A 20288-nucleotide genomic window follows, 5' to 3' on the forward strand; every position below is an offset into this window, starting at 1 on the left:
CAACAGTCAGGACAGTTACAATTAGGACAAACTATCCAAAATGATCATACCCAACAGGAAATGACCTTGTTCATTGACCAGGTTTAAGCTCTGTCCTAATTCCACTGTCAGACTAAAGGGTTGGTTGGTGTCTAGCTTATTACAGTAGGAGCATTTAAATCAAATAGGTTTTGAATTGGCGGAAATGGATTTATGGAGTAAGGCTAATAGTTCCCCCATTGTCCAGTCTGTATGCTAAGCTAGGCTAAGCACATTCATAACCGAGGGAATTTAACAAAACGTTGAAGTGTTTCTGTGAGCTAACGTATCCCTTAAATTAACATTAGCTTGATATCTAGTTAGCATGCTGTAGCTTAGCCCCATAATTGACTTTATTGTGAATATTATTCTTTACAATCCCACCATGATCCTACCAATGTTTGTAGTGGATTTTACAACTTGTTCTGCTTTTACAGGGCTGGTGTGGCATTCCTCTGCTCTTTGTGTTGAGATTTCCCACAATGTTGTTGGTTTACTAGCAAGCTAATGTGTCAGATAGGCAACGTTTGCTCTCTAGCTAAGACTCGTTAACTCAGTATCTACTACGATTGTCCATTAGGTAAAAATCGTACATTGTACAATATGGTTTGTACATAATGGGTGCACTAAAATTAACATTAGCTCGCTAGGTAGTGCTAGTGCTTGTGGTACATTTTTATAGTAGCACAGCTAGTTTAGCTAGCAGTTTCTTTGTGATACTTTTGGCTTAAATTGACACAATTTGCAGCACATTTTCTGACTTTCTAAATATTGACAGAGCTAAGCTAGCATTTTCCACCTGCTTCAGGCCTTGATGCTAAGCTAGGTTAACTATGTACACTGCAGTGGGTGTACAGACATGAAAATTCCTGGAGTTATATATCTATTTCCTAACAAAACAGTCTCCTTGTATGTCTTACGTTTTTGGGGATAAAACTTTTATATTATTATTTACTGATTTACTGAAAAACCACAGACAGTGTTGGGGTTGAACGGGTTAATATTTGGGTTGTTGGAGCTGAACAGGTTAGAGTTTGTGCTGTCAGTGATCGGAGCTGTTTGAACGTGCTCTGCTGCTTTGGGAGGATATTTTCAGCAGCAGAGTCGATGTGAGAAATGCTGCTGATTGCTGCGACCTGCTTTCTGAGCTCAGAGACTCATCAGCATCTTCCTGTTTCCTTGAATGTCTCTGAGAAACTATAACCAAACCTGCTAAGACTCTTATTGACTTCGGCACTACAGTGGTTGGCAAACTCTTTCTTTAATATGTTATTCATTTACAAAGAAAACATGAATAATCAACAGTATATGTGGACACCACATGTCATATGTCACATGCAGTGTAACAAATATTGGAGAGCACTAATGTTAGTGATTCAAAAGGCAGTCAAGGCAGTGAATAAGAAACACATTAAAGCTAAGTGTCTCCCTGAAGGTGAGCAAACTGAGGTGATAATTCTGATCTTCAACCTTGTGAATGATCAATGTGAATGACAAATTGTTGTCCAAAAAAACTGTCCAGCAGAAAAGAGTTGCATTCAGGATGAACTTTGGCCTTAATGTGAGTTTCTGTGACCTTTACAGAGCTGTGTGTTGGTATTTATGTCAGGTTGTGTTTTGTGTCGTCTCTACAGTGTTTCTGGGAGAAAATCTAGTGTAGTTCAGATAAAATGCAACTTTATTACATTTACTTTGATAAAAGTACCACAAATTAAAACCACTCACTCACAAGTAAAGGTCCTGCACTGAAGTAAACATGCAGAAGTACCAGCAATAAAATTTTTTCTAAAAGTTCTCATTATGAATAATAGCCTGTATCAGACCTCTTTAATTATATTATCTATACCGCTTATCCTCAGAGACTCACAGGGGGACTGTGATAACATGTAAGCTCGACTTTAATGTTGCAGTTGTTCAAGGAAAAGCTATGTTTAACCTCTCTATATACTGTTGGGTAGTTAAATCAATATTCCTTCATATATTACTGACATCCTTTGATTTGTAAGTTCATTTTTAATCTTAAAAGCATCATAGCGTTTAATAAATGCAGCGCAATTAAAAGTACAATATATTCCTTTTTATATAACATGGATTCAGCATTTTGTACAGTTATTAAATGCTTCTCATTTGGAACAGTGTAACTGGTGCAACACATTTTCATTGAGTTGCACCTCCCTTTAAATTTTCATCAATTTTTGACATGCTTAGTAGGTATTTATAGTATTTTTGTACCTGCATTTTTCCAATATGTATTTCAAATAGGCATATTAATTTAATTTTCACTATAATGAATAAGGTTCTTTCTTACTTTAACTCTTAAACATCAATCTTAAACGAAATAAACACTTTTCAGCCAGAGTGCAGTCAGCATTCAGAAAGTCTTGAATAAACTTCAGAGCTCAGCACCTCAATCTGCTTCCTAGCCACCTTTCTGCGGTCGCTGAAAGCTGCATGTTGGTATTTATGTCAGTTTGTATCTGAGGCAGTTACTCGCTTTGCTCTTTGTTGATCTGCAGCAGAGCAGCAGAGCTCCGACCGCCGAGCTCAGAGGAAGGATCAGACTGCAGTCAGTTCTTATCTGTCCTCTCACATCTCAAAGCTCGGGCTCCAATACCTCGGCTGACTTTAAACAAGAGTCTCAGCCCTGGTTCCTGTGCAGAGGTAATCCCAGCATGCATCACAGCAGGGCACACTGAGATGATACAGAAACTTCAGCAAGATGGAAAAGTCCCATTAACTCTGGTATAAAGAACCTGAGTCTGGGTCTCTAAGTTTGATTTTCTTTGTCTGACCATGAAGCAGTAAATCATTCAAAAATCATCTGAGAACTCAGTTGAACCTTGAAAAATGGCCACAGATGCTTCTTAACCACCTCCTCTGCTGTTCACACCTCATCTGAGCAGTAAAATGAAAAGACTCTCGAATACAACAGAATATTACCTGCTGTTTTGTTTCACACATTAATGGTATCAGATTGACAGCGATGAATAAAAAAAAGGCTACGAGGCTCTGAGCCTCTGTGGTGAAACAAACAAACAAACGAGAGACAAGACCTTTTTGTCTCTCATCAGGTGAAAACGAACTGAAAAGGGCAGAGAGGCGATGTGTTCAGGGATGCTGAGGCACTGAGAGGGATTCCTGGAGTCTGAGACACATTAAAAGCTGCTCGGGAATTATGACTTGTAATTATCTTTTCATCCTTTTTCTCAAATAATTTCAGCAATGTAGAATATACGTTTTGAATGTATCTATAAATAAGTTCAGACGAAAAACTAATGAAGATGTTAAAAAACATGCATCCTAAAAGTACATGCAGACTGGATCATTAACAGACATGAGTATACACTCATGTGATATGGTTTCATGAGAGTTTTCATGAGACAAAAAGATAAAGAATACTATACACACAAATAATGCTGAGAAGAAAAAAAAGGCAATCTTGTGATTGGGATCTAATGGGATCATCCCAGTGTTAATACATGTATCTCACAGTGGAGATCCTATGAAAACTAGATGGTAATTCTGAAATCTGTATCTCATAATTATGAGATTCTAAGTCGTAATTAAGAGAAACCATCTCATTTTTTCCTTTTGTTGAATGCAATGTGCTTCTGCAGAAAATAAATTAAAACAGACCCTCAGGAAAATAAAGAGAGAAGAAAGAGAACAAGTAAAGGACGGCAACATCAAAATGAAAGTAAAGCGGACTTGATTAAAAGGAGGGAAGGAAAAGAAAAGCTGAGTAAGCCAGAAATGAAGAAAGGAAACAAAAGGAAAGATAAAAAAAGAACTAAAAGGATGATTTTCATTCCCTCTGCGGCTCATCAAGCGCTATCTGTCCGTTCTTTAAAAGAGAAATAATGGCTTCTGTGTCCACTTCCTGTTTAGACTGTAGCGCAGTTTTTATTTTTTATTTTCTTCCATCTGTTTGCCTCATTTTCTTTTTGTTTGTTCCTCGTTCTTCCCTCTCGTCCTCGGGGGACGAAGAAGCGTCCCTCCTTCTGGACGGCGTTTTTGATGAATGTAGCGATTACAAAATGGCCTCCTCTCTTTTCGGATAAATGAACTGCGCTGAGCGGCGGCGGCGGCGGCGGATGGATCTGCCTCGCGTTCGTACATTAATCAGCGCAGTGATGCAGCGCTCGCAGGTGTTCAGGTGTTCTCTGATACCTGAGATTAATCCACTGCCTCTCCACTACACACTGTTTGTTAATGTGAACGTCTGTTTTCTGTTTCTGACTCTTTTCTATATTTAACACCGAAGAAGACACTGATTCCCCTGGAAACTCCAGGTAAATCATCTTGCGTCCATCCTCAGTTCTTATTGGTCAAAAACCAAGAAACCTGCTGGTCAACGTTTCCATAAACTCAGATTAAGTGCAGACTTCTGATTTGATCCAAGAAAAGTGTTCTGTAGATGACAAGATGAAAATCCCAGCACAAATGAAAGTTCTTTTTTGTTATGAACCAAAATCTAATTGTAGAAAACATCTTAAAATGTAGATTGTTCTCATGGGCAACCTCTAAACACAGCAATGATTGTTTAGATCTAATAAAAATAGTTTATCCAATGTGGAACGCCATTTTACTTGTAATAGAATCACTTAACGTGACAAGTGAAATATCTAACTAACACTAATTCCAGGGGATAAAATGTTTAAGTTATTTCCACTAAGGCAGATAATAAAACATGAACACATAACAATAAGCCCTTAATTCTAACATTACAATACATTTTCAATGGCGTAAATGCAATAAAAGAAAACAACAAAGTCTTAAAGAGGCAGGGGTCCTCTTTGGTCCCTGTTAATGGATCCCATTAACAAATGATTCCAAACTTTTGCCAAACTTTAAAATCCATAAAACCATAACTAGAGCCGTTCATGCTGTGAAGGGGAGGTTGGAGATGGAAACAAGACTAAGAGTCTGCAGCCATGTTTGTGGCTCTGTGAGGCTGTACAGCGATGCTGTGAGCTAACTGGTCCTGTTTCATCAGCAGGCTAACATGCTCACAAGCTGATGTTTGACAGGTGTAATGCTCACCATCTTTGTTTAGCATGCTAACATTTGGTAATTAGCACTAAACACAAAGTAGAGTGAGGCTGAATATCATTAGTTTTGCTGGTATTCAGTCGTAAATCGACATGTGAATCCATCCAACAGTTGTAGAACGAGTGAACACACCTCCAGTGTATATCAAAGCAGACACTGATTTTGTGGTTGTTATCTTGGATTTGTGGCTAATCAGTTCAATTAATGTATCAAAATTCTTAAAGCTCCTTGTTGGACATTTTGTCTTGTTCTCTCTGCGTAGGGTTGTCTGAAATCATCCACTCATTCACTACTGCTGCTCACTGGGGAGTTCAACATCGGGGACAATGAATACACTGAACACTTACAGACAACTCACTTCACTGTTAATTATGTCTGTCTGCCTTCCATTCAATACAACAGCACTTGGTTAGTGACCATTGGTTGTATTCTTCCTTTCACATTGTGGGATATTTAAGTGGACTATATAGGTTATAATAATCAATACTATACATTGAGACAGCAATACAAAGTGCAAACTCACTATATAGTGGACTGTATAGGGAGTTGTGAATGATTTTGATGTCTTCAGTGTGATTTAAGGAAACAGCAGCATTTACAGCCTCACTGTGAGGCGTCTGATAAAGCCCTGAGACTCTGCTGAGGTAATGGAGGCCTTATGGCGACAAGTGTGCGGCGTGTTCATTCGGCGGAGGCGTCCTGGGACGATGGAGGAAAGGGACGAATCAACAAACGTGGCAGCCTCTGTCGGCTTCCATCCTCGTTCTCAGCAGGAAGCGGAGATGCTGTGATTACACGTCGTCCTCTCAGAAACAAACAGAGCACTCCTGTTTCCCGCCGCTCTGCTCTCTGACACCTTTCATTGTGTCTCAGCAGGAGTCTGAGCGCGCTCAGTGCCGCACCGCCGAGCCACAGGAGAGAGGAGGTGAAATGTTTCCATACAAGCCAAACATGAGCAGGGCGACACAGAGGCAAAGACAGCAGGGACATTAACAGGCTCCTTAACAACTGTTGTGTGAAGAATTGATGCGCTAGCATTCAGTATCTCTGCTTCCTCTGATGAAGAAGACGAAGAAGAGGAGGAGGTGGTGGAGAAGAAGATGAAGAAGGAGGAAAATGAGCAACAAGGAAGGCTGGAAAAGAAAAAAGGAAAGGGGTGGAAGAAGGAGAAGGGGGAGAAGAAGAACAGGAAGGAGAGGATGAGTGAGAAGGAAGAGCAGATGAAGGAGGGAAAGGAGAGAAGAAGGAAGAGGACAAGAAGAAGTGGAAGGAGGGGAAGGAGACAAAGAAGGAGAGCAAGAAGAAGAAGAGGAGGAAGAAGAGGGAGGAGGAGGAGGACAAGAAGAAGTAGAAGATGGCTGGGGAGAAGACGAAGAAGAGAAGGAGAGGAGGAGATAAAGAGAAAGAACAATGAGAAGGACGACAAGAGGGAAAAGGAGAAGAAGGACATGGAGGGAAAAGAAAGAAAAAAGAATGGTGGGGAGAAGGAAAAATGCCCTTTTCAGAAGCAGTCAAAGTATTTCCTGCTTCTGGAGGATCTCTCTCTCTCCATCTCGATAGAGGTGTGAGCAATGTGAGAATTTAATTAAGTATCATGGCTGAGAGGAGCTGCTGTTGTTCAATAGGAAATTGGTTTGATAATTGAGGGCTAACGGGCTATCACAATCACACCACTGCTCTGCCGCTCCAAAGGGAGAACTGATTACCTGGTTATGTATTACAGGCCTGCACAGACTTTCATTTTATTCATCTTTCCCCGGGGTGGACTCGCAGAGTGTAATTTATTGCCGGGAATGAGAACAGGGCTGGAATGACGGGAATGATTGGGTCAGGAAAGCATCGCCCAAATAGCAGGAAATCCCTCTGAGTTAAGGAATTCATTATCAAATGAGATGACAGAAAGAGAGAGAGGTCAGACACGGGTGTGTTTGTGAGGGTGTGGCTTTCCACGCCTGCCAGGAGCACTCTGGGTAAAAAAAACAACAACATTATGTTATTTATTTTATTTACATTATGTTCTTCGTGCCGTGCTATGCTATGCTACATTATGTTACATTACCCAGAGTCCCACTGTGTTGCATTTAGTGTGTTGCGTCATGCTACGTTGCCTTGAGCTGTTACATCAGGCCTACGTTATGTCATCGAACCGTAGGCCTCACACCACAACGCATTGCTTTACATTCATTATCTCGTGATGATGTGTCATCCCATCTCATTTCACTTCATGCTGTGTTATGTTATGTTGTGTTACATCACATTGTGTTATGTTACATTGTGCTGTGTTTATTACTTTGTGTTGCGCTGATGATGTCAATCGTTACTGACAGAAGAATCTTGCCAACCAGCTTTAGCACCAACATTAATCACATGTGTTTGTCTCAGGAAGTGCTTCTCTGATTTATGTTGTTGTGTTTGATGCTTCCTCCTCATATCTTTCCTCTCCATAATGAGGAACATCACTTTATGTTCCCCCTTGTGTGTTCTCTCCCTCTGGGACCAGCGGCCATCTTTAATGAGATGCTCATACTGTTAATTGCTGACAGATGTTTGTTCCATATTCTGATGAATAAATGAACTGTAGCTATATTCTTTATTTCATTGTGAGTCGAACGTTATGACCTGGAGTCACACTGACATCTGCCGCATCCCTCTGACCTTTGACCTCCTAAGTACTGGCTGTTAGTGAGGCTGATTATATGGACGGTTAATATCTATCCCAGAATCCTTTACTTAAAGGAGACATTCAACAATTTTACACATGAAGATCAGTTAGGCATGACGAAAAACATCACTTCCAACGTAACACATAACTTTCCAACCAAGTTTTAAAGGGTCATTCCACCAAATCTACACATACATTTCAGTTCACTGGTTAGTCTGATGTAACCTCTGAAAACAGTTCTAATGTCTTCAGGGTATCTTAGATTCAGATTGGAGACTACACATTTATAAGAAAAAGGGTGCATTATAAACTGGTGGTATACAGGTTGAAAGACATGGGTGTTTACTAGGTAGGGAGGAGACAAAATCCAGTAGCATTATGGGAAATGTAGGATCCAGTGTTTTAGAGCCTACATGGGACTAAAAGTGTCTTGGCCTGTGACACAAGTTAATGTCCTGTGTTACATGTTTTTAGCTGTTTTCCTGCTCAATTACACTCCTGTCTTCACAGCTCAACACACTCCTCCTCGTCTTCATCACCCCCCCCCCTCCCCCTCTCTCTATGGGCCAATCAGGGAGCCACAATATGCAAATGTGGTTATGAGAATGTCCTATTTCTTTATAAATAGCTGATTGCGATGAAAAGGAGGTGTGTACAGTAAACAGAAACAGTGATCTGATGTTTAGTTTTAGTTCTTTGATTTCACTCCTTTCTATTACCTTTGGATATTTAAAGAATAAAGATGTAATATTTTGACAAAGAAGTCATAAGTTGGGGAGAATAAAGTTGTAATTTCAAGAAAAAGTTGCAAGGTTATGGGACTGAAGTTTGAAGAACAAAGGTAATAAATTCAGACTAACCAAGTGACAGACACGTCTTTCCATAAAAATGTATTATGTTAAAAGTATTAAGTCATGATACAAAGTCATAATGTTATGAGAATAAAGTTGTCATTTTAACAGAAGTTGTAATGTTTTAAGTTGTATGTTTGCAAAAAAGTCTTGATTTTATAAGAATTAAAAAATATTCTGAGGAAAAGTTGTAATATTATGACTCCTCATCATGATATTATGACCTTTTTTAATAAAAATATCATGACTGTATTCTAAAAGTAATACAAACTTCTTCCTCCTCCTCAGTTCGTATCGTCAGGACTCGTCAGTGGTGTGAGATGATTCCCTGTTTGGATGACGAAGGTTGTGATCTCCTGGTCAATCAGTCGGGCTGGACCTGCACGCAACCAGGAGGCCGAGTCAAGACCACCACGGTGAGAACCGAACAGGATCAGCCTGAACATGAACCTGTTCCACCTGCTGCCCTTTGTGTTAGTTGTGTTTTCTGTGTTGTAGCACCAGCTAATGTCAGACCTGATATAACAATACAGGTGGACACATTTGAACAATGTAGTCCAGCTTACGCTCAAATGTGGAACGGTGCATTTGGAGTGAATTTGGTGTCAGTTGTTGAAAAGTGGTTTGTAGTTGGCACGGCTAATTTTTTTGTTGTTGGCAAGACTTCCTTCTTCTCTGCTTTGCAAATTCCACATTTAAACCTTGATAGAATCCCTTCCAGCTGAAATTTGACAGAAAATAATACACTACATTGTGCTTAAACCTCTAAAAACCCCTTAAAGCACCGGTGCTCCTTTTTACAAGCCTGTCTTAAGACAGTATCCACATGCCTATGAATACTGAAACAGGTTTTACTTGTTATCATTGTTCTGTCCATATTGGCCATTCAAAGATCTCCTAATGGACAGTATGAACGTATTACATATTTGCACACGATTATTGTTACCTAAAATATATGATATTGTTATAAAATAACGAGCCTTTTCTTTTTAGGGGTAAAAAGTGTTGAGGACACACTCCTGCTGCCAGCTTGTTTCAATCGTTCACACATCGTTCCTTTTTGTGTTCAGTTAGTGATCTAATTTTAACTTCAGCTTCTAATAACATAATAACATCTTCTAACGAGGACGCTGCTGGCCCTTATTAAAATCACAGCCTGTGAGTGTGTGTGTTGATTGAATAATTGCTACCCATGAGCACTCTCTTCTCCATCTGCCACTCTTCACAGCGGCTGATTAACAGGAGTTGTTTCAAGGGCCTCTTCATGCAGCAGATATCACCACATCAACCAAACCTCATTCAAGATTAGATTTTTTAAAAACGCATCTCCTTTCAATTATCTGTCATTCTCTGTTTAGCTGAAGACTGTTGGTCTGATGAGCCTGATTATCTGCTGGACCATGTTAAATTACCGTCTATTCAAAAGCCTTCAGAGCGACTGAGTTGTGAGAACTTCTGCTCTCTGTTTCTATGTGTCCTCTGCGCTTCTCTACTGCCGTAGTTTATCTCCTTTGTCAGACTCTCCCAAACTATTTTAGTTCACATTTTTAACTGAGCTTAAAAGTTCATCTTTGACATCAGAAGCCAGTTTTCACCTAACGTGCACTTATTACCTTTTTGTGGAACTTCTGAGTGTATCACATGGTCTTCATCAGCTGATTGAGTTTAAAGATATAATCTTGGACTCCGGTTAGTTGACTAGTTGCAGCCCTGACATTGTCCCTGCCTGAAGTCAGTGATCTGCACACACTCACATGTAAAAAGCTGATTAGGACCCCAGTTATGTGTATCCAAGAAATCAGCTTTTTGTTGGAGAAATTAAGTTCCTTTAATCCCCTACTCTGATTACACAAACCAGGTCTCAGTGTACATGACGTTTAAGAAATCAGATTACTGCAGAAACATGAGTGTAACCTGCTGTCTGTCTGTCAGAGCTGAGAGTTTCCTCTGAGTGTTGGAAAGGTGATGGGCAGCGTCCTGCATCAACACACCAAAACCCCACTCACGCTTTCTCTCCTGCGTTCCGGTCGGTTGGTTTGAGACGAGTCAGCCCGCTCTCTGAATAATGAAGTCTGTCAAACCGCCGCAGACTTTCACACATCGAGACGCTTACAAACCTCCTTCCTTTCTGCCCCGTCTGGGAGTTTCTCCCTCCATTGGGAACTTGTTGTTTTAAAGATGGACAGCAGAGCGAAGAGCTGCTCTCCGCCATGAAAGTCAGAGTCAGATCGTTGGAGCGTCGCCTCTAGGCCTCCTGAGGGCTCACTCGGACACTGCTGCAACACTACAGGACATCTGGAATCAGCAAACGTTTTGGGTTTTTTTTGCCTGCTGCCCTTTGTGTTAGTTGTGTTTTCTGTGTTGTAGCACCAGCTAATGTCAGACCTGATATAACAATACAGGTGGACACATTTGAATGATGTAGTCCAGCTTACAATCAAATGTGGAACGGTGCATTTGGAGTAAATTTGGTGTCAGTTGTTGAAAAGCGGTTTGTAGTTGGCACGGCTCGTTCTTTTGTTGTTGGCAAGACTTCCTTCTTCTCTGCTTTGCAAATTCCACATTTAAACCTTGATAGAATCCCTTCCAGCTGAAATTTGGCAGAAAATAATACACTGCTTGTGCTTAAACCTCTAAAAACCCCTTAAAGGATCGGTGCTCCTTTTTACAAACCTGTCTTAAGACAGTATCCACATACCTATATGAACACTGAAACAGGTTTTACTTGTTATTGTTATGTCCATACTGGCCATTCAAAGATCTCCTAATGGACAGTATGAGCATATTAACTAAAATATACGATATTGTTATAAAATAATGAGCTTTTCTTTTTTGTCTTTCTTGGACTAAAAAATAGATAAATAAATGTTTTGAATGATTTAAATGGTTCATTTACCTCCTCTTTTAAACTTTACAAAATATATTTTTATGCACTTATCTAAGGCATTATGAGCATTTCATTAAAGCAGCCTATAAAAACGGTTCACCGCTGTTTTCACATTTTGTCGTTTTACAACTCTGAATCAAAGTAGATTTAATGTGGCTTTATGCAGCAATATCAACATGTTATGTAACAGAAAAGGCAGCAATTAAGGGTTCATTTCAGTTTGGTTTATACGATGGACTTTGGGTAAATCGCCTTTTGATCATTCTGTAAACCAGACACAAAAAGCACTAGAAAAATCCTTTAATTAACGGAGCCTCAGTGCAAGCACCTTTAAATAAATCCCTTAAAACCCTTAAAGTTTTTTTAAGGCATTTATTTGAAGGACAATACTGAGAACATTTAAGGCATAAATAATCCCAAAACATGCCTGACAGCATGATATCATGACCAGATGGAGAATTTAGGTTTCTCTGAAATCTGGACCATGATCCCGACTCTAACTGGAAGCTGAGGATGCTGGGAGAGGACGTTTCATCCTCTGAGCTCGTCCTTCAGCTTATGAACGTCTCCCCGGCCTCTCACACACAACAACACGCTCTCATCTCTTGTCTTCATTTGGTTGAAAGATGTCGGCGCATTGTTGCATCTGCCGCCTCCGGCTCTGTGCTGAACACATAGACGAGAAAATCTCATTTCTTTAAGGAGATTCACACAAACAAGCTCCCCTGCTAATGAAGGACAGCAGATCTGATTGCCTCGCTGTAAGGCAAATTACATTTACAGCACCGAGTGGGCGGACCGACACAGAGCTCTACTGTGTTTACACGAGGAGACGAGTCAGCATTCATTAAAACTCAGGAAACAGGATCAGAGGAACAAATGACGTTCAATTAGCCCTGAGGAAGTTTACAGGCTTACAGACGTACAGAAAGTGTAGAAGATTTAACGGGAGAAATATAACGAGTCTGGACGAGGATTTCACACAGTCTGAAGTCTCTACAGACTGATGGAGAGGCTCTTTAAAGGACGCCGCTGTTGTTATATATGGATCCTTTGTGGTCCGATGGAAGGAGGTATTCATAGCTTCATCTTAAAGGGAAACACAAGACTTTTTTAACATGCAAAAACATTTTATTATTCCTAGAATTACATCTAAGTACAACTAACTACATCAGCTCCAGGATATATAGCTTACCCGCTGACCTCAGGACATTCCTGGTCATTTCTTGGTCAAATGTTAAAACTAAAAGGTGACCAGTCAGGAGATCAGACAAGCTAACAGCAAGCTCTCTATCTTTTAAACTTCAATTTTAACTGACTTTACTGCTTGTTTTATTATCGTTTGGTGTATTTTATCATAATATTAACTAACCGTTTGCTCATGGTCTTTTTAATTCCATGTAAAGCGCTTTGCAGCTTGTTTTGAAAAGAGCTATATTAATTATTATGATTATCATTATTAAAAGTCAAAACCTAGAGTCTGAATAGTTCGATAAAGCATCACAGCTAATTAAATAACAGCTATTCTGTGAACTCTTTACAGCCTCATTTCCCATTAGGCAGAATAGGACACAACCAACTTTAATGCTCAAATGCAGCGTGGATCACTATAGCAACACACCAGACGGGGTAACGACCAAGTGTGATAGTTCATGATGCTTTTAAGGACCGGGGCTATTGATACCTTTACGGACGAATAGAGGCAAAACCGGTTTCATGTTCTTGTGGCCTGAGAGAAGCTGGCGTCTCTTCACCTGAACACTCACCTGTGTGTTTCAGAGCCGGACTTTAATTTCTCAGGAGGATTTTAAACGTCTATAGGCTCTGGGAATATTAAAAATGGGTTTATAGCGCTCTTTAATATTTTAAGAAGCCGCAGCTTTGCATTATTAATGAGATGACTTCTGGCTTGTTTTTGCTTTGGAAGTGAAATAAATAGTAACAGAGCGCATTGTTTCTCATCACCAGCCGCAATTCATCATAAAGCAATTATGTTGGAAACAAGGCCGCCTGCTTTCCAGTTTACTCCCAGCTGCAGCGTTTGTCATGGAAACAGCAGATAGCACACACACGCACACACACACACACACACACACACACACACACTCCTCTGATAACTGTAGTGTAGCAGTAATGTGATTTAAACTGATGTGTAACTAACAACACGATGAAGCTCATTCTGTCGTCTCTGACACTTTGTAATATTTTCTCTGACTGCAGAGCACGATCTCCTCTCCTCAGAGCCTCTGATCGTATCTGCCTCTTGTGTCAGTCTCCTATTAATTTGTTTGTTTGATATCAATTGAGCTTGTGAAAATAAGCTGCAGACGCCAACATCGGCGACTGATTGGTTGGTTTTGATGTTTTTATTGCTTTTATTTTACTGCAACGTTTGGGTCTCTGAAAACAGCTAAATTATTATTACATCTCGTGTTTACATCTTCTTCAAAATCATCAGCGATATTAAGACTGAGTGGTACATTTTGTCATTCAGTCTTCTTCTTAGCTGTTTACTGTTTGGGAGGCGAGGTTCACTCAGTGTGTTTACATGCACGCAAGAAACCAGGCCACTCCAGATTAATCAGGTCACTCCGGATATCGGACAACGTGTTTACACGTGCCGCGTAACGGGGTTACCGCAAAATCCAGTTTACAGTCACAGCTCAAATGTGTCTGAATTTTTCAGCCAAAAGGTCAACAGCAGAAACCAACTTATTTTGACTTTTAGAGGCAACTTAATGTAAGTTTCAGTTTCAGTCAGGCTGTGAATTTAAAGGATCAGGACACTCAAAATTGTGAATGTGTAGCTTAGTTGGCGTAAATGTTGTTCAGTTTAGTTTGGGAGGTGGACTTTGTCGTCAGGATTTTGTGAAACTCACAAAGTCACAGCTGTTTGGACACATCGGTAACGTTAAATGTCTTGTTTGTCTTTCCTGCGTCACCACACACAATCTTCTCTGGCCGATGTTGGGTTGTTGGTTTGGTGTGTTTGTGTTTCTCCATCAATGACTGTTCACCTGCACTTCAAACATAGAGACTCACCTGAATTGGGTTGAACTTGGTGAAGCTGCTCTGAAGTGTTTTCATTTCCGATTGTTCAGTCAGATCAGTCAAACTCAGAGTTCATCTCTGTGCGATTTCACCTTTTTATGTGGCATTTTGTTGCCATAGCAACCTACACTAATGTTAGTTACTTCTTTTGCGTCGAACTGAAACACCAATACCATCCTTTACGACTGGACTTAATGGCTAAAATCACTAAGCTCACAGGTGAGTTTTAGTATCTGATTCTTTCTGTTTACAAATCTTTGTGAAGTTCATTGCGATAAAGGAAAGAAGAATTACTCCCTCCAGAACGATACCGTGGCAGAGTGAAGAAGGCTTTCAACCATCATTTAGGAAGATAATATCTAAAGAAAATATAATTGGACAGTTAGAGGCATAGGTCGACAATTTGTGAAGTGTGCTGATTCACTTTCTCGCCCAGATTGAGGTGAGAAAGTCAGTACGAACCTCGTGTCTGCATTTTAAATATAAAGCTACAGTTAGGAGCCAGTTATCTTAGCGCAGATGTGAAGAACTGAGGGGCGGATGAAACCAGAGAAAACAGACCGAGAACAAAAAGGCACTGCAGTATGTGTACATGGTTACTCCACCTCAGGTTGTGCACACCTTCAGTAAACTGACTCTGCTGCTGCGTTTTCAGTGAATCTCTGTTTGTTTCCTGTTTGTTTAAACACCTGGCTGTGAATTAAAAGCTCTGTCCCATCGGGGGAAAAGAAGAGAGTGATGCATGACAGTTGCTGCGTTCTGATCCTCTTCCTGTAATTGATCCCATTGGGCCGGCAGGTTTAAATCGTGTGGTGGCAGCTGCTTTAGTGAAGTCAACAGCAGGAGACAGGAAGTGTTGATTATTTTGATCAAAACTCTGAACAGTCAGATCACCCCTGCTGAGGCTGACGACATCCAGTTGGGATCTGTGAGGGTTTGAGTGAAGATCTGGATCAGAGAATGAGGCCCGTTTGAAGACCAGTTTATCCCTCCAGAACCACCAGCATTTGTAACAAAACTACGGCCTGAAATTAGTTGATTTCAACTATTTGTTGTAAAAAATGGCATAAAATACTAATGTTGTTTCAGAGTGTAGTTGGTATCTTCATGGCTATGGACTTTTCACTTTATGATGATAAAGATAAAACAGCTGTTGATGATGTTACATGCATTATGTTGCTGTTATTTATATATATATATATCTATTAATTCATTCATTTTTTTATACTTTATTTTTTCATTCATACAGCTTGACTTTTTCCAAATTTACAGTTCATGATAAAGGTGAGTTGTTGTTGATGTTGCTGTTGTTTTTATGATCAGTCTTTTTGTTAATATATTGCAGGGTTGACTGCAAATGGACTTGATGTAGAATCTGGAAACATCAACATCAACATTTTTATTTTCTTTTTCTTTCGACTCTAGTGAACATAAAGTAGTGTGGCATTTAACAGCTAAAGATAAAGATATTTCTCTCTGGAGCTGGTAGAGACTAAAAACAAAAAGAGAGTGAATCCAATCCAATTTACATTCATCAGGTGGCCGGAGACGAAATTCAAATGAAAGTGGAATGAAATGTTGCTTTGCAAGTGCTGGATTGGTAAAAAGCAACTGTGTCATATCAATTTAAATTGTGATGATATGTCAATGTTGTGTTTCCACAGCCTTCAAGTGGCCAGAGAAAGCAGGTATTCCAGGTTTAAGTAGCTTTAAAGGTGATTAAAACATGTTCTCTTTGAGTCCGATAGATATGATGTCTTTGGGCACTTTGGGTCTTCATTGGAATTTAAAATAAAGTTCTTAAAGTATGAGCTGGTGATGATGGAGGTGCTTTTATAGAGATGAAGATGATAGACCTGCTCGCTGCTGTTCATCTCTTTGAATAATCAGCTTAGAGCAGCTGAAAACATCTCATTTCTAACATTCGTATACGATCATTACCGTCTGTGGAGCGAGGGTGTAATTTGCCGTTGCAAAGGTGTAATCAGGCGACGCAGCAGAAAGCAAAACTCATTTGCAGCACACTGCATCAGCTCACCTGGAGTTTTTTTCTTTTTTTCACAACATAACCGTCCTTGACTAAAAAGTGTGTGACTTTACCTGTCTGTATGTTTTTGTATGTTCGTGTGTGTTTGTGTGTTTAAGCCTGAAACCTGCAAGAGGTACTTTGAATTTATTTCAAACTGGGAGAAAAAGACAGAGGAACAAATCACAGTCTGTTCAATCAGACAGAAATCCAATTCTCCTTGGAGAGAAGGTGAATGTGAACAGGGCATGATGCAAATTCAGAGACTGGATAATCCTGTAATTTTTTTTGAGGAACATGAACGAATGCAGCTGGTTGTTTTCACCTTGTTTTCTGCTCACATAGAAACTATCAGGGGTCAGTCTGACTGAAGCCTCCTTGTAAACAGTCAGAGGGGTCTGAAGGCAGTCACATGACAGACAATATGTCTACGTCATTGTTTTTGTCTGATTTTACTTCAAATCAGTGAAATCAGAGTCAGTCAGCAGCAGGATCAGATCCAGACAGACAGGTTCCCATGTTTCTACAATCATTCAAGTTGAAATATTGTAGCAGATTGGCAGCTGGTAGGTTTGAGAAAAACATCATTTTTATTACCATTGGAATAATGTAGTAATATGTAGAAATAATCATTTTTAAATAGTACTGACAACATCACTTTTTTGGTTAAATGGCAGCCGTCACTGGCTGCAGCTTTAGATGATTAATGTTCATTCTGTAATGAGCTCTCTGCATGTCTGTACTCAGCTAAAGATTTTTTTGTGAGTCCAACAAGTGGCAACACTTCCAGAGTAATAATCTATGATGTATCAGTTCTAGGAAAGTCTCCCGGTTTAACTTTCATTCATATCAGTTCAATAATTGATGCTGACCTACTTCATAGTTGTGAAATAGGACCTCTAGGATTTGAATAAAGTAGTAGAGAGTTATGGTGTTAAGGTCAGTAGGATCCAGCTGTTATTTCAGTGTCACACACATATTAATTCAACTTGTTGTATCTTCTCCTGCATGCAAATTTTGAAGCTAAACATAGTTAAGATCCAGTATGGGATTCAAAAGGAAAAGGATACTGGATTCACATTTGATAACATTCAATCGATTTTGTTTTATACTTAAGAATTCCACAAAAATATTCCAAAAGTTGGAAGTGGTGACTCTGGATGGCGATGCTCTGAGCCTTGACTGATATGATACAATGAGTGATGTTTCCTCTAAACCCCTTGAACATTTTGTTCAGTTTCCCCTTTACTTATGCCAGCATCAGTGTATGTAATAGATTTTTATTTTACTTTATTTCAAAATACAATGCAATCAATCAGCAAGTCAGGTTACTATACATATTATAAGTTATAAGACAGTGCTCCAGAGATATAAGAAACACTGATGGCACATTTTAAGTCCTTGACACGTACGTTTATTTGCTGTGCTCTGAATCACGGACCAATTTTGTGCTCACACAGACACGTCTGTGACAGACAACTGCTCTCTAATTAAGATAAGATAAGATAAGATAAACCTTTATTCGTCCCACATTGGGGAAATTTGCAATTACTTGATTTCCATGTGGGAAACTCCTGAAAGTAGACAAAGAGAAAGAAGAGAAGACACCTGTTGTTCTGTTTGAGAAATAAATTGTGGAGGTACAACTATGTGGGATGCATTTGCTGAAGATGAAGTTGCTGCAGGTGCATATTAAGACGGTACAGGAATGAATGGACATTGCAAAGCACATCTGTCTAAAGGAGCTGGTTTAATACAAAAACACGTAATGCTTGCTGCAGTTAGTTGCAGTCAGATCATGGTCAGATGGACCACAACCAAACCGTACCAGAGTTTGTTAGTAACCAGGCCAACACTGCTTCTTTACCGTGGTTCTAGTTCAGTTGTTGTTGTCCAAAGGGTCAAACTAATGCATCCTTCAGAACAAGATTGAACAACTGAAACAGTTTTCATGTTGTGTGATTATTTTGGTTTTCATTTCAGTGTATCACAGCAGCAGCAGCAGCAGCAGCAGCAGCAGCAGAGAGTGTATCGTGTTGCCTCCTTTTCCTACAAAGACATTTCCCTTGTGCTCTCACTGCAACACATTCGAAATGTTCCAAACACACCTTCACCTCCATGTTTAATCAGCTGTGAGTGGAGCGTTTAGGGAAGGCCTGAATGTTGATGCTGTTTCAGAGTGATGTATGGTTCTAGTGGTGTAATCCAGCTCGTCCTTGTCTGACTCCTCCGGCTCTTTTAGGATTCCAGCTGCAGTCAAACAGGATGGACATGAATAATTCAGGGGTGAGCAGCTCAGAGGTGCTGCCACTGCTGCTGCTGCTGCTGCTTCTTCTTCTTGTGAGTCTTCACCTGGAAGCAATTACAGAGAGCTCTGCCTCCACAGTGGGGACAGAAATGAAGTGTCCCCGCTTGTCCCCAGGGCTTCATGATTTTAATCGGAGTCTCAGAGCCTTCAGGAGGACATGTCCAAATGCTATGAGACGGTGTCTTCACATGTGGGGTGGAGCTTCTGTCAAGTGAAATTGCAGTGTAGTTCACCATAAAAACACCAGAGTTTATGATTAATTCAGGAGGGGAAATTTAGCATTTTTATATATTTTTTGGTGATAATGCAGCTAAAATGGAAAGTTAACATCAATTACAAAAAAAAATACAAGTCTAGCAATATAAATTTCTTTGCTTCTAGTCAAAAAATCTCACAAAGATTCATTATGAATTAATCCCACTACCGAGTATTGCGTGTGTATCCAGCCTAATACACTATTAAAACACATCAGTGAGCCATAGTGGGTGACATTTTCTTTCATTACTATGAACACACACACACTATGGTTTATTCTGACTCAGTCCCACATACACCGTCCTTCTGTTGGTTGCTTACCAGAGCATGAAATTATTATTTAGTTATTAATTAGTCCACCATTGAAAATAGTCCCCAACAAATGCACTTCTTCATCCTGTTGGAGTAACGTTTGTTAAAAACTAAAGTGCCCAATTGTACTGTATATTAATGAGCTTTCTTTTAGAAAGTAAATTTGTGGGTTGATTTTAAAGATTTACGTCTTCAGTGGGAACCAATGGGCGAGGGAGCCACAAACAAGTCAGAAAGCATTAAGTGAATGACTTAACACATTGTTGGTTTCGGGTCTGCACATGGGATGTGTTGGCAATAAGACAAATATAGAAAATCTCTAGCTTTATTCTAAAAAACAAAAATTTACACAATTTACACAAAAACACTTTGTTTGACAAGTACCAGTAGGTTTTCAGTAGGACCCAGTGCAGCCTTTGATATTTTTGATTAAAACATTGATAGGTTGTAAAGATGGCAATTCAGCGCCTCTCATCATGATAAACAGACATTTCATATGGAGCACCACAAGGCTCTGTCCTGGATCTGCTGCTTTTCAGTCACTACAGTGGGCCATCGTCTGTAAGAACAATACCAATTTTCAGTGCTATGCAGATGACACTCAGCTGTACATAACATCTGAAAATCAGCTTGCTAATGACCCAAAAGTTACTCCAACTGATTCAGGGCAAAACTGCTGAAGAGCCAAATGTTTTGACAGGAATTTTCAGAGACCAAAACAAAAAAAAAACTGAATGTTGCAGTTCAATTCATAACCCGTATGAGCCAAAAATCAATTGAAGACACTTTGAGATACAAAGTTAAACCAGCAGTAACTGAGTTTTGGCTTTTTTGGGGCAGTAGAAAGAACCTATCAACACAACAGT

The 20288-nt window shown here is 39.8% G+C and overlaps 1 protein-coding gene across 1 annotated transcript in view; it reads left to right on the top strand.

Moving 5' to 3' along the window:
- The window catches only part of LOC139201338 (chemokine-like protein TAFA-5), a 38804-nt gene that overhangs the window by 16427 nt on the left and 2089 nt on the right, over positions 1-20288 (top strand). The window contains exon 3 of the mRNA XM_070830626.1: positions 8872-8999. Coding sequence (XP_070686727.1) covers positions 8872-8999 — 128 coding nt within the window. The remainder of the gene's footprint in view (positions 1-8871; positions 9000-20288) is intronic.

The sequence above is a fragment of the Pempheris klunzingeri genome, chromosome 5 (assembly GCF_042242105.1).
Source record: "Pempheris klunzingeri isolate RE-2024b chromosome 5, fPemKlu1.hap1, whole genome shotgun sequence".
In the NCBI taxonomy this organism is placed as follows: Eukaryota; Metazoa; Chordata; class Actinopteri; order Acropomatiformes; family Pempheridae; genus Pempheris; species Pempheris klunzingeri.